At 50.1% G+C, this 14,983-nt stretch overlaps 1 protein-coding gene across 2 annotated transcripts in view; it reads right to left on the bottom strand.

Moving 5' to 3' along the window:
* Positions 1-14,983, bottom strand: part of KSR1 (kinase suppressor of ras 1) — a 155,218-nt gene that overhangs the window by 43,652 nt on the left and 96,583 nt on the right. For both annotated transcript variants that reach the window (XM_025476441.3, XM_025476443.3), the window contains exon 3: positions 2,006-2,153. In XM_025476441.3, the coding sequence (XP_025332226.3) occupies positions 2,006-2,153 (148 nt within the window). The remainder of the gene's footprint in view (positions 1-2,005; positions 2,154-14,983) is intronic.

Here is a 14,983-nt window from a genome sequence, read left to right as displayed (position 1 = left end):
CGGTGATGGCGGTACCCACTCAGTTCCCAGCAGATGCCCCTGAAGCATGGTCACCGCTCGGCAGACCCATTTGGGTTGGGTGTGGCCAGGACCCTCTTGGGGACATAGGGGTACCCAAGCTGGTACCCAAGCATAGGGTACAAGCTGAGACCAGATGAGAAGGATGTGGAAAAGATCCCCTCCTCCCCAGAAGCCTCCTCCAGGGCAGAGCAGAAAATCACCCTCTGAGGAAGAAACCCAGCTCTGCCGAGTGCCGAATGTGGGACCCCAGACAATTCACCCAATGCCTCCGATGCTCTAGCTACAATAGGCGCTCAACACCACCACTTAAAAAGGTATTGCCACACACATGGCAAGTGCCTGGTTTAATAAATTAGTGCTTAATGAGCTGGTGATCTCCCTAGCTTGGCACCCAGGATGGGCAGTCACCTTCCTAACACAAATAGGTCACCACCACTTGACAGCTGGCTTTTCCACATTCCTTACAATTCAGGTATAAGGAGGGAGGGCTGACTAGTTACCCCCAATCCCAGCTTGGGTGGCAAGTACTTCTAAATTTCCACAGTGTAGACACAGCCTAGCCATCAACAAAGACTGAGGCTGGAATTCCAGCTCTGCCACCCACTGTTGTGTGTCCTCGGCAAAGCCCTATCCTCTCTCTGGGCTCAGTCTCCAGCCTTCTCTGTAAAACGTGGGGATGAGAAGGAGGACTACATCTCTCTCATGTTTCTTTGGTACCTGCTGGAAGGCCTGGCCTGTCAAGGTCTTCTGAACTGAGTGAAGCTCTCCACACTGTGTTCAGAGGACTTGGGGGACAGTAGGGCCCAGGAAGAAATAAAGCCCACTCCCCTCTGGGGGGAAAAAAATCAAGCAGAGCATAAACCTCGATAGCTTCCTGAAGCCACAGGCAGTCAGAAATAAGATAGGTGGCTCAGATAATTAAAAACAGGACTGGGGACACCTGGGTGGCTCAGTGGTTGAGCAACTGCCTTCGGTTCAGGACCTGATCCTGGGGTCCTGGGATTAAGTCCCACATCAGGCTCCCCACAGGGACCCTGCTTCTCCCTCTGCCTGTCTCTCTACCTCTCTCTCTGTGTCTCTCATGAATAAATGGATAAAATCTTAAACAAAAAAAAACAAAAAACAAAAAACAAAAAACAAAAACAGGACTGCTACGCCTGGGTGGCTCAGCGGTTGAACATCTGCCTTCAGTGCAGGGTGTGATCCCGGGATGCAGGATCGCGTCCCGCATGGGGCTCCCTGCATGGAGCCTGCTTCTCCTCCCTCTGCCTATGTCTCTGCCTTTCTCTTGGTCTCTCATGAATAAATAAAATCTTTAAAAAAAAAAAAAAAACAGAACTAATTCTATTCTTTAGGCTCATTTTAAAGCCTTATTGGCATGGTAGTGGGAATATTAAATCACAGCAGTTGAAGCTGTTTAAGACAAGATTTAGAAAGCCTGCAAATAATTCCTGAGGAGCTCATTCTAATGCCAGGATTACACACTTTGCCTGGGGCGGCCATGTCCATGCTCACAGCTGAAACACCATACAATTTCTCTCATCATGCTACTGCCTTCTGAGCAGATAGCCCAGCATCCAGTGGGAACAGGAAAAGGTAGGGAATAGGCTGGGGGTGAGCCAGGGTGAGCATGGGGCTGGAATGCAGGGAGCCTCAGGAGGGTTCAGAGCCCAACAGATGTGCTCCAAAGAGGGGAAATCCCACAGGGCCCACCTAGTGGCCCGGTATAGGGCCTCTGACCATGGCAAAAGCTTTCCTAGCTTGACCAGTCAGGATGCAAACCCTATATCTCAAGTCAGGGCAATCCACACACTCTCTGGCCTTTCCAAGCTGTCCCACAAGCCCTGGGCTACACCTGCCCCACCCCCATCAGGGGCCCCAGGGAACCAGGACAGGCCTGGAGAAGGCTGATGTCCCAGCCCAAGTGTAGGGACAGGAAGCTGATGGGGTTGCCATCAGCACCGGGGACGCTGGTCCTACCTACCCAGACCTGTCACTTTCCGCAGGCAGGCAAGTGCATACTGCAGGCGGCCACACTCCTCGGTGTTGGCCCCGTAGCGCCGAAGCGTCTCCTTCACCTTGACCTCGTTCATGTCCAGCAGGGCATCCAGTGTGAGCTCGCTGAGGATCTCCTGAGGAAGCACAGAAGGGACAGGCAGATAGCAGTGAGTAGTCAGGCCGGCCCTGGCGCCCTCCTCATCCTCTCCGTGGCCAGGGCTGGGCTCCTCCGCTGACTGGCAGGGGCCAGGTGCCGGCAGGCCAGCCTCCGACCAGAAGCTGCCACTTGTCAGAGGACACAGGCCGCCAGCTCTCACCCCCACCCCCAGCGCTACCAGAGACAGCAGCTGAGGCCAAGATACCAAAGCTTCAGGGTCGGGGTGGGGGAAGGAAAAGAAAGGAAAAACAGTGAAGTTACAATGAGGGCACATTGCCCACTTGTTTCTTTTCATGCCTCTGCACAGAAAAATGATGAATCATGACAACTTTTTAGAATGACAAGAACTTCAGATAAAGATGGCCCTTTACCACTTTGTTATACCTGAATTAGACAAGATAGATTCCAAATAAAATTGGCTCAACAAGAGAAGGATTAAAACGAATGAACCCTCACCGAGCCCCGTATAGGCCCTTATACCTTGCTGTAATTAATTAATTAAAGGTTTTAATTGTAATTAAAGGTTTTAATTCTCAAAAACCTTTCAAGGGTTCAAGGTAGCAGAGAGGAAGAGAGAGACTCAAGTGTCACAAGGGCTCCATGTGGCCTCTGGAGGAATGGAGGGGCCAGGTGAGAAGGGATGCAGGTGGCTTCTAGCAGAGAGAGTGGTCCCTGGCTGACCAGCAAGGTAAAGGGAGCCTCAGACCTACCCAAAAGGAACTGGCTTCTGCCAACAACCTGAACGCACCTAGACATTGCTTCTTCCCAAAGCTTCCAGGTAAGAGGCCAGGCTTGCTGACACCTAATATTCTTGGGCCCGGTGAGATCCTATGCAGGGAAAAGCTAGCTGAGCCCACCTGAGCTCCTCTATCCAGTTCTCCTCCTACAGAACCGTGAGCTAATAAATGGGGGATGTTTCAAGTTGCTCTGTTTGTGGTTGTGATACAGCAACAGAAAACTAATAGAGAGAGTGAATATTTGAATCAGGGCCTGACTTCGAAGCTTGTGTTCCTTCTTCTCATCAAGGAAGGAGGGGCACCTGGGTGGCTCAGTGGTTGGGCCTTTGGCTCCAGTTGTGATCCCGGAGTCCTGGGATCAAGTCCCACGTCAGGCTCCCCACAAGGAGCTTGCTCCCTCTGCCTATGCCTCTGACTCTGTGTCTCTCTTATGAATAAATAAATAAATAAAATCTTAAAAAATAATAATAAAGGAAAAAGGAACCCCCCCACCCCCCACCTTGGCTGATTGCTTTGAGCCATATGTGATATCAAGTCCGGGGTAAACACAGAGAGAAGGGACAGGTCTCTGGTCTCAAGAGGCTTGCAGGTGATTGACATAAAAACAAGTCATTGCAAAGCAGTATGATATGGCCTAGCACAGAGAAAACTCAAAGAGCTACCTGATGAGGGGTGGGGAGGATGAGATTGGGGATTAGGTTCTTTTTCCTCTTCTTTGGCGCCTTTCAATATTTCCCAGATTTTCTCTATCAGGGAAGGCCAGGCATCCCACATTAAATGATTCATATAAAGCTTGTAGTTCAGAAGCTAAGCTGATTTTCATTGATTTCAGCAAGCTGTGCAATTTTATTTTAGAAAAGTTTTTGTCAATTCATGCTGGTATAGATCTTAGACTCAGGTGTCAAAACAGAACCTGATGGAGATACTGGCTTTAGTCCTTAGAGCAATGGGCTGTGGGATTTGAGATCCTGGTGGTGGAAGGCCACAGCTGAGGCCTGGGGTCAGGCCAGATCCCACCCCACCCCACCCCTGCACCTTTGTGTCTTGTCTGTATATTCTTCGATCTCCAGGGTTGTGGACAAGAATCTCAGAGCTGTTTAGAATGATTCACCTCGAAATTTGGAAAAATAGGCATGAAAAAGCACCAAGAAGCTAGCTCATCATTGGCTGGACAAACCCTTGGTTGTCAGAAATCCTTCCATATGATCAAACTACAGTGTCACAGGAAACTGCTGATAAGAACAGTACAGACGGGAGGCTGGTCAGATAAATGTCTCCAGGCAGCAGCTTTTGTTCGATCCATGCATCTTCCTTTATTGGCTACCATGACATTCTTCATCAAACGCAGTTTTGACATCTTTTTCCCTCCTTCTACTATGGAAACTAATTTGGCAATACTGTCAAGAACGAATGGAAGTGATGCTGACCTCTACACAACTGCACAAAATGACCCCGCCACCTTTCCCTGGAGTGTCCCCTCTTCTCACCAAAGGAGCATTTCCACACCACCACCCCCAGGCTGTGATGACTCAGCAGTTCCCCCAGAAAAGAGATTCTGAAACCAGCCTAGAAACCCAAGCCCCAATCTAATTATAATGCAAATAGGGATTTTCTGCCTTCCTTTCTGTCTTTCTATTCTTTTCCTCCCCACCCACACCAAGTTTCCAGTTCTCAAACATAATAAGTACGTTTATTACGACAAACCATCTGCCCAGTACGATGTGCCCAGTGCTTTGTATGCTCTCTCTGTTCAGCACGATTCAGCAAAGGCAGGCAGTGGGGTGCACCTTCCCAGGCCTCGGAGTCCTCAGGCAGGGCAAGCTACCGAACTATGGGCCAGACCTGAAACCCATGTGTGTGGATTGCAAGGCTCCTTCAACTATTTCTCACTGACATTCCTCAACATGCCAAAGCCTTGGGAAGCAATTAATAGATTAATTTTTTCAAAGTAAATTAAATGAATTAATTTCTACCTGCTTTCTGAAAAAAAAAAAAAAACTATACTGTGTAATAGAAAGTCTTTGTTCTTCATCAAGTGAAGCAACCTCCTAGAAAAGGAAAAGAATATGTTTAAATCCATTTCCTTTTAAAAAAACAATGAAGAAAAAAGGTATTTCCCTTAACGTTTCAAATTAGCTGGGAAGTTTCTCCCACTGCCATGAAGCTTCATGCATCAGCCCAGCACACAGAACAAGGCAGCAGGGGCCACCTTCCCTCTCTTCCTCTGCCCTTTTTATGCACCAATTCAAACCAGAGGTTGGCAAGACATAACGGGGGCGGGTGGATGTACTGGGACAAAAGAGCCAATCCAGGGTCCCACTTAGATCGGAGCTGCCCCCCCTCTCCCCGGACAAGCCTGCTTTCCGGAGTGTGAACTGTGTACATCCATCCATGAAATGAGAGCGCTAGCACAACATGTCATCATTTCTGACTGCCCCTTCCATTCCCTAACCCCTCCTCTCCTACAGGGTTGGATCACTGAACTGGAGAGAGGGACTACCCCACTCTACCTAAAAGCTGTGGTCAAAAAAGCTATCCACCAGTCAGCAAGTTACTTGGGAGAGTAAGGGTCTCAAATACATAAGCCTCAGGGCCAGGCCGTGGGAAATGAGACCAGTAGGGGATGTAGCCCACTTGATCTACCTTTTATTAGAGATAGAAGTAGTAGAGACACTTTTCTTCTTTACTGGACAGCAAGAAAGCCACAGCAGCAAGGATGATGCTAATCAGAAACCCACTCTTTGCCTGCACTCAGTGTTGGGGTTCTGAGGTGAGGCAATGAAGGGTTGCCAGATCTCACATAGAGAAATCTGGGGGCGCTGGGGTGGCTCAGTTGATTGGGCACCCGGCTCTTGATTTCAGCTCAGGTCTTGATCTCAGGGTTGTGAGACTGAGCCCCGTGCTGGGCTCTGTGCTGAGCATGGAGCCTGCTTAAGAGTCTCTCCCTCCTTTCCCTCCCCGCTTCTCTCTCCCCATCTCTTTAAAAAAAAGAAAAAGAAAAAGAAAAGAAAATTAAAATGAAAAAATTGAAAAAAATCTGGATCTTTACTTTAGCTTATTTGGGGGTGCCTGGGTAGCTGAGTCAGGCGTCTGACATTACCTGAGGTCATGATCTCAGGGTTCCTGCTGGAGGGGGGGTCTTCTTCTCCCTCTGTCCCTCCCCTTGCTTATATTCTTTCTCAATAAATAAATAAAATCTTAAAATAAGTAAAATAGCTGATTTTTATAGGGTAGCAACTAATACAAAACTGTGCAGACCAACAGTCACATCTGAGAGTTACAAGGAGTCCCCAGCAAGGAGACCCTATGTGAAGAATGTAACACCTTCCCAACTACTGTCTGATTAGCAACTTCTAAAGCTTTATTTCTGTAGGCACATGAGGAGGGGAGGCAGCCCAGAAGTAAATGCCCTGGGGAACAGAGCATGGGGTGGCCAGGCCTTCTCTGTGAGGTGTCCATGCTGGCCCTAGAACCCCACCAAAAAAACAAAGTACCCCAGCCTTTCAATACCTACAAGTGATTTCAGACCTAAAATTAATTCAGTCGAGGTGGGAAAGCGCATAAAGCAATCATGCTGGAGTCAGGGGAACTGGTATACAAAGAAAAGGCATACCCCCAGCTCTGAGCTGGACCTTCAGCTAGACATCAGTCAGGCCTGGGGAGTGGCCCTGCTATCTCAAGCCATGGCCCCAAGCAACTCGACACCCCCAAGCCTCACATATTGACGTGACCTGCCCACCCACACAGAAGGGCCCAGCCAAGTCTGAGTTAGGAAGTTCTTTTAAGCCATGTGCAACAACTTCCCTGGATCATCCCTAAACTGAAAGCACACTAGGAAATGAGTTTCACCAACTGCTGCAGGTGACCCCACACGCCCACCGACTACCCTGCAGGTGAAGCTGCTCTGTCTCAAAGACAAGGACTCAGACCCTGGAGCTCAGGGCAGGGAGACTGATAGTCCATACTGCTTTGAGGAGAATTCCTGCCCATTCCATCCCAGCTGCTGTCTAAAAACAAAACGTGAACTAGGACACGGTAGAGCAGGGGATGTCAAGCCCCGGCTCTCACAAGACTTCCATTAGCACCAGCACAGAATAGGGCAGCAAGGACCTGGGACAGAGCAAGAGCTCCTCGACCCCCCCCTCCCCCCCCCCCCCACATCCTTCAGGTCACCGCATATGTTCTCCCGGTGATGGGAAGTTACTCTTCTTGATAATAATTAAACAGTAGGGTTGGTTGAGTGCTGAGGTCACTCCTGGCCTATGGTGTTCAAATACCGGTTTTGTTCTCTAAGGCAGGAGGCGGGGCTGGGCCGAGGAACACAGCTCTCCCCTCCCCTCAGCACCTGGTGTTAGAGGCCAGGATGCTGTCAGACGGTATGGTATCCTGGGACTTACCAGCAGCCACGGGGCTGCATGGGGTCTATACTTAGAAACCTGTACCGGCTGACACCAAGAGTTGTCCACACTCACCCTAGTCAGTCAGGAGTGGAAATGCCTGGGGCTTCAGCGCCTGTTTGTGGGCCATGTGCAAGAAACCAGGGCAGCTCCAGGCTGAATTCCGGTGAAGGCCTGGGTTAAAGAAAGCCCAGGAAGCAAACCCACACTTTGTGGTTTATTTAGTCTTCTGGTCCGAGAGCACAGGATGGGTCAATAAAGTCAGTAAGTGCCCTGTCAGTGCTGCTAGCTCTCCAGGTCCATTTGCAGAACTCAGATGTCTGGTATGTGGGTGCAGGGGCATCCCCCACCCCCACTTCCCTGACTGCCAGATAAGTAAAAGGCCAGGATCCTTCACTGATGCTTCCCTGGGACTGGTCACAACCCCAGAGCCCAGTGGATGGTGATGCAGACCCCTGCACACCCCTCTGAGGCCAGGGGAGCAGCTAGGGAAAGAAAGAGAGGGGAAGAGCAAGGGAGTTTCTCTGGCAGCCCAGGCGGGGAGCCCACATGCCCCTGTTTGGCAAGGGAACACCTGCCAGGTGTTCCTCTCTGCCCTCTGCCCACAGCTGGGCCTGAGGAAGAGGGGCAGCAAGACTTGGGTGACAATAGTTGGAAATTCTGGGAGGCACAGGTGGAGCTGAGGCAATGAGAGCCTGGATTGGGCAGCTTTCTGGGGCTTCCATGGAGATCCAAAAGACAGCTTTGTCCATAGGGTATACTGGTTTGGTCTGTGGACCAGTCCTGGGCCCAGCCTCTTCTTATCTCAGCACTAGGAAATGAGAAATACCCCCTTCCCAGGAGAAGTCAGCCACATTCTGGAGGGCTTCTCTCCACCACCTCCCAGTCGGACAACATAGTGAAGGAAGGGTCAGGCCTGGTCATTGGAAACCCCATGACCTTGGGCCAGTCCCAACCCCTCTCCTGAGGTCTGGTTTCACATTTGTAAAATGAGTGTGTTTGGCTGATTTATTTAGATCAGTGGTTCTTAACCCTGGCTGGGGGGCTTTTAAAAAGGATCCTGATGCCCGAGCTCTACCTCAGATCAATCAAATCAGAATTTCTCAGGGTGGGGACCATGAGAGAAGGCAGGCTGCAGGGCCTTACATCCAGCTAAAGTAGCCCAGGGCAGAGAGTCTGAGAAAGAAGACAGGTCTGGCCAGGGCAGGGCAGAGCAGGGCAGGGCTGCGCCCTGGGGCTGACCACTGCCTGTCTTCTCATGAGGCCCACACTTCTTCAACTCAACCCCAGCCTAGCCCAAGCTCACAGAAGTCCTAGGAAAGGTCTGTGCCTGCCCTCCTCCCTCCCATAAGACAGGATGTGGGCTCAAAGAGTGGGGAGGCAGGCTGGAATCTTTAGGGAGTGGCTGTCTCTGGCCTATACATTGGTATGTCTGGGCTTAAAAGCCTCAGAAAGATGGAGCAGCAGTGGGGTGAGGTGTGGGGGTCGAGAAATGCAGGTCAAAGGAGGAACTGAGGAGGAGGAGGTCAAGAAAGAGCAAGCAATGAGCATTTATTATGCATCTCCTCAGTGCTAGGTGCTCTGTGGGATGAACTACAGAGGTGTTTATGATTCTCATAACATCTTGAGATGCACGGTAAGGTTAGGTTCAGAGAGGGTAGATAACTTGCTCAAGACCACACAGCCAGATTGGTAAGGCTGAGGCTTACCAATCTGAGGCTACCTCTTCCTATTCTCAGCCAGCTGGCCCTGCCTGAGCTGGTGCCCACTTCTTTGCTTTATTAAGTGAGTTCTTCTGCTCAGGTAGAGTTTACTGGGCATCATAAGGTCACGTCTGGTTTTCCTGGCTCCACACCATGCCCTATCCCTTATGCCAAGCTGGGTCGAGCTGTGGCTGTAGGGGTTAAAAGCACCTGCAGGCGCCACCCCCCCACCCAAGGGGCTTCTCCCCACATTCCCTTTCAAGGCTCTCTGTTTTCTTTGTGCCTTCTGGAGGAAACCAGTGCTTCCTGACTCCACCTCAGACAAGATCTCCAGCTTCTGGTGGCATGTGCTGTCACCACAGCCACCACCATCACCCCAGGAGCTGGCCCCACCTTCCTAGAAAGCCTGCCCTTTGTCTCCATGAGCCCTGAGGTACTTAGGGCGGGGACTGGCAGGCTTTTCCTGAACAGAGGGCGAATAATCTTCAGCTTTGCAGGTATATGGTCTGTGGCAGAACTACTCAAACCTGCCATAAGAGGTGCCCAAACAGCCATGGACAGTATGTCAATAAATGGGTGAGACCACATTCCAATAAAACTTCACAAGTATAGGGAGATCCCTGGGTGGCTCAGTGGTTTAGCGCCTGCGTTCCGCCTAGGGCATGGTCCTGGAGTCCCGGGATCAAGTCCTGCATCGGGCTTCCTGCATGGAGCCTGCTTCTCCCTCTGCCTGTGTCTCTGCCTCTCTCTGTCTCTCATGAATAAATAAATAAATAAAAATTAAAAAAAAAAAAAAAACTTTAAGTATAGACACTGAAACATGACTATCCTATAATTTTCATGTGTCATAGAATAGTCTTTTTTCTGTTGGCTCAAAATGTGAAAACCATTCTTAGTTTACAAGGCTGTACAAGAAACAGTGGTGCTCTGGATTTGGCCCAGGAGGCAGTTTGGCAACCCCTGATCTAGGGGGTCACCCAGCTACTCAACAAACACACATCAACTATGCTGGGCTCCATCTCCTCGTGGCCTGTACCTCACTGCTCCTTCTTTTCCACCTCCCTCTGTGCTGACAGGCCTTCTTCCCCACCCAGCAGCACCAGCACACAATCTGCAGAAGGGGACACAGAGGAGAGGCTTCAACGGAGGCCCACACACACCTGCCATCTAGGGTACCTGCATTTTGTCACCTTCCTCTGTAGCATCAACACACATTGCCAAAACTGCTCCTCCTGGCTGCTGTTTGCAAACAGCCACACACACCCAGCTTTAAGAGAAACACACCTACTCACACACACACCAGCTTCGGGGTTGTGTGCTCACCCCTCAAATACACGCTACTTCCCAAATGGACACAGGAGACATGTAGGCTTCTACAGGGGTGGAGGATCTTGTCTACACCCAGGATCTTTGCTGGACGGGGGGCGGCGGCTACTGTCCCCTAGACTCCACAGTAAAATACTCTAAAACAAATAAAAAATAGAACATTCAAAGATAAGATTGGGGTCAGAGTGGGACAGGGGGAGGGTTTGCCAGCAGCCAGAGAGCTACACTAACCCTTGGGTGACTACCAAATGGGAAAGTCCCTTCCTGGACAAGTAGGGCAGGAGGAGGGAGGGAGAGCTGCCCTAGAGCCACAGGCCCTCCCTGGCAACCCTGGTTGACACAGCAGCTGACAGCAGGACAAGCATGGTGGCAATGGGGATGTAAGCCAGGCCAGCAACTGGGTGACAAGAGGCTCCAGGGTGAGGGTGGGTGTACGAGGGACCCACAGGGACACCTCTGAGAGGGGGGAACTGTAACTGCTTGGGAAGCAAGAGCCCCAAACTGGGATGCCTGTTAATCCCACACACAGGGTGCAGGGAGTGGGGTCTGGTTTGAAATGGATCTCCTCATGGGAAACCCCAGCTCTTCTGAGGGCAAAGGCAAGGATGGAAACCAATAGGGGCTCCTGGGTGTGGCCATGCCTAGGGCCATCTTTACTGCTGGCCAGTGCTTCCATCCAAACATACAATTAAAAAGAGGATTCCCATCAGGTCAACTGGTCTGCTACTTGCACCTCCCTCCATACCTATCAGATTGGGGGCAGCGGGGGGGCGCAGCTGAGTCCAACCAGTGAGGCCCACCACACTAGAGTGCACCCAGACTGGAGAACAGTCCCTCAGGCCACAGCAGCTTTGCTTAGGGTCCTGACACATGCCTGGCCCCAGCCTTGGAACCTGGTGGGCCCCATCCTGGGGCCAAGAGCCAAATCACAGACCCCTCTACCAGAGTGGCACGTGCTAACATGCGGTTATACAGTCTGTCCTTTGGGGTTGTTTATCTATCTGTCTGGGTGGGGGAGACACTGGGCCACAGAAAGTGAGCCTAGGGCGGAGACCTGAGAACCAGGACGTTCCACCTGAAAACAGGGGCTGCATTGTTTCCACACTACCCCACAGGCATCCAACCAGGAGACCAAGATCTTTTAGGAGATCTCTGTAGTTTTCCAGAAACCCTGTAAACAACTCCTGCCCCACAGCAACAATGGCCTCAAAGTATAGAAGCCCAAGTGGATGGCCAAGACTCAAGCCAAGGAGGCCATTGCTGGTGCCAAGGTCTGAGGGCATGAAAGATGCTAATGGATATTCGTGAGGTTGAGAAGAAGATAAATCCTTCCTCTGCCAAGGTCAAAGGGCAGAGTTTAAAAGGGACCTGAGAAACAATTTAGTCCAAGACTCATTTTATGGAGAAAACCAAGGATCACAGAGAGGAGGGGACATGCCTCGGTCACCCTGACCAGGGCCCAGATTTCCCTACCACTGTCCAGCACTGTTGATCCTGGGTCCCTGGGAGAGCTCACTGGTTTTCATCCTGGGCTTTCCTCACACAGATGTAAAGGTTTCACTCCTGCCAGATTCTCTGAGCTGCTCTAAGAAGCGAGCCAAGGGTAAGAACTACCTTGAGATCTGTCCAGAGAATCACCTCCAAGGCACTTCTTGGAATGCCAAGCCAGGTGCTTGCCTAGTGGGCCCAGAGTCCTACGGAATCCAGAAGCAAAGGACTTCTAGGCTTATGGCCTTCCCCAGAGACCAGCAAGTCCCTTATGTCTTGGTGGCTTAAAAGACAAGTGGGCAGAAAATCTCAACTCCATGTTCTTGTCCACCCTTACCCGTGCCCACTGTTGACAGTGCCCATTTTTCTTTTTATTGATAAGATCAACAAATCCCACCCAAACACCTAAGTCCTGCCATGCGGCCTAAGACCTGCCTAGGGCTGAGGCGCACTGATTCTTACTCAGCTTCTCTGCATGCTTCCTCTTTCCACAAACAAGCTAGTCATAAAAATAACCACTACTGGTACTGTCACTGCTCGTGAAGTGGCCTGGGCACAGCTGCTTGGTAGCTAAGGAAACTGAGGCTCAGAGAGATTAAGTTACTCACTTGAGACACAGCCACAGAGCACCGGAGCCCGGATTGGACTCTGATCCACGTAACTCCAAAGCTAGCACTCACAGCCTCTACACCATGTGGCCTCGCTGGCCTGGGTGACCAGAAGCACCAACAGGCAGGGCTGGGCAGCCTGTACAAGTTCAATTTCTTAAGCTCCCTACAGAAGGATCAGGCTCAAAGCAAGCATATATCCTGCTCAAAACAAAAGCATGAACAAGCCAAAAGTCAGTCATTCACTAAAAGGATGGGGAAGATCCATTTCGGTAAGATCCTAACAGTTCCCCAGCCACTTTACCACAAGAAAGCCAGGGAATGAAACAATGAAATGGAAATCACAATCTAGATCTTTCCAGATACATTCTATAGACAGTTAGCAATGCAAGAACTCAGAGCCCAGCCAAATGTTCCCATTCTGGGGACTCACAGAAGGGCCACCTGATCCTGGACCCCAGGACCTACCTTGCAACCCTCCAGCCTGGGCTGGTCCAGGCTTTCTGTTTCTTGCAGGACCACGGGTGGTGGGGTCCCCGAACCCCGTGCGGCCTTGGCCATCACCCAGCTCCATAGGCAATGCATGGTGGGGGTCCCAAGCCCAGGGTCCCCAGCAGCCCCAGCCCCGGGAGCAGTGTCTCAGAAAAGGACAAGGCAGGGAGAGCAGTTTCTGTTTTCATGACTGTAGTGAACAGTCACTGTAGCCAAAAATAGTTTGTGCCTGGGAGCTGGGGAGTCAGCACATACCTCCTAGAGCAGGTGCTAGTTGTAAGATACTCCGGCTCTGGCGGGCCTCACTGCAGGGGCCTAAGGACCCAGACACCCAAGATACCTGGGATACCAGGCCACAGACAGAGAGGTGTTCTCTGCCTCACTGCTCACCTCCAGAAAGTTTGACCTGAGTCAATAAGGAACACCATCGTCTCCCTCCTCCCAGTGAATCATCTGGGGAACCCCCACCCCCACATGAAATCCAACTATCCCCAACTTTCCTGGAGCTCTCACACATTTGGGACTGGGTGGTTTGGACAACCACAGGAAGAGTCCTGTGAACTACGGCGATACCCTAGATGGGACATAAGACAACCATTACAAATGAGGTGCGGCTGTCGAAGCTCTTAGAACTTTACCATATACACGTGAAAAAAAATGTAGTAGAGGTTAAGGGGGGCTGCCAGTGGCTGTTGGGAGTTGTGGGAGGATTTTGTTTGTTGTTTTGTTTGTTTTTAAAGTAGGCTTCAATTCAAGGCCCTGAGATGGACAGTCACATGCTGTAACTACCTCATTGTTTTCTTTTTGGAGCTGTTTTTTTTTTTCAAATTTGCCTGCAATGAATATTTGTAACTAGATTTATGAAATGCTATTTTGAAATAAAACTGTGAAAAAGGAAAAATGTTCAGGTGTCACAGAGGGAATGTATCACATGGTTCTTAGAGAACTGAAAATTTGGGTTTGGGTGTATCTTGTGACGCCTGCTATGGAGCCAGATATCCTGGATATGGATCCTGGCCACATCACATACCATCTAGGGGACCTCAGATAAATGACACCTTCAGTTTCTCTAGCTCAAATGCATATTGAGCATTAAAGCATTGCCTCCTGCTATAGACTAAATATTTGTGCCCCCACCCCCCACCTCAAAACCTAATCCTCAGGGTGTTGATACTAGAGTAGGGTTTTTGGGAGGTGAGGGGATTATTAAGGGTGGAAGCTTCACGATAGGAACAGTGCCCCTAGAAAAGAGACCCCAGAGAGCTGCCTGGCCCCTCCTACTATGCGAAGACATAGCAGAGACAGCTGCCTATGAGCCAGGAAGTGGGTTCTCACCAGATGCTGAATCTGCTGGCACCCTGATCTTGGATTTCCCAGCCTCCAGAACTGTGAGAAATACATTTCTGTTGCTCATAAGCTCCCAGTCTATAGTATTTTGTTATAGCAGACTAAGACATCACGTTATAAGGCTTTGGGGAGGACTGAATGAGAGACATTCCATGTACAGCTCATAGCTCAGCCCCAGGCACACTGGGAACACTCACTAAAGAATTATAGCACAGGGGTGCCTGGCTGGCTCGGTCAGTGGAGTATGTGACTCTATATCTCAAGGCTGTGGGTTTGAGCCCCAAGATGGATGTAGGGATTACTTAAAAATAAAACAATACTTAAAAAAAAAAAAGAAGAAGAAGAGGGATGCCTGGGTGGCTCAGCAGTTGAGCATCTGCCTTTGGCTCAGGGCGTGATCTCGGGGTTTGGAGATCGAGTCCCATATTGGGCTTCCAGCATGAAGCCTGCTTCTCCCTCTGCCTATGTCTCTGCCTCTCTCCCTGTGTGTGTCTCTCATGAATAAATAAATAAAAATTAAATTAAAAAAAGAATTATAGCATAAATTCCTTAATAAACTTCATTTAAAAAAGAAGAAAGAGAAAGAAAAGTCAACAATGAAGGCTGACTGGAAGGAAATGCACCAAAATGTTTATACTATTTCCTGAGAGTAGTAAGATTAAGGGATAAATCATCAATAAATGTAGAATTATTATTTTACTTTCTATGC

The sequence above is a fragment of the Canis lupus genome, chromosome 9 (genome assembly GCF_003254725.2).
Source record: "Canis lupus dingo isolate Sandy chromosome 9, ASM325472v2, whole genome shotgun sequence".
In the NCBI taxonomy this organism is placed as follows: Eukaryota; Metazoa; Chordata; class Mammalia; order Carnivora; family Canidae; genus Canis; species Canis lupus.
Note: the sequence above shows the minus strand (reverse complement) of the source record. Positions and strands in the feature narration are given on the sequence as shown.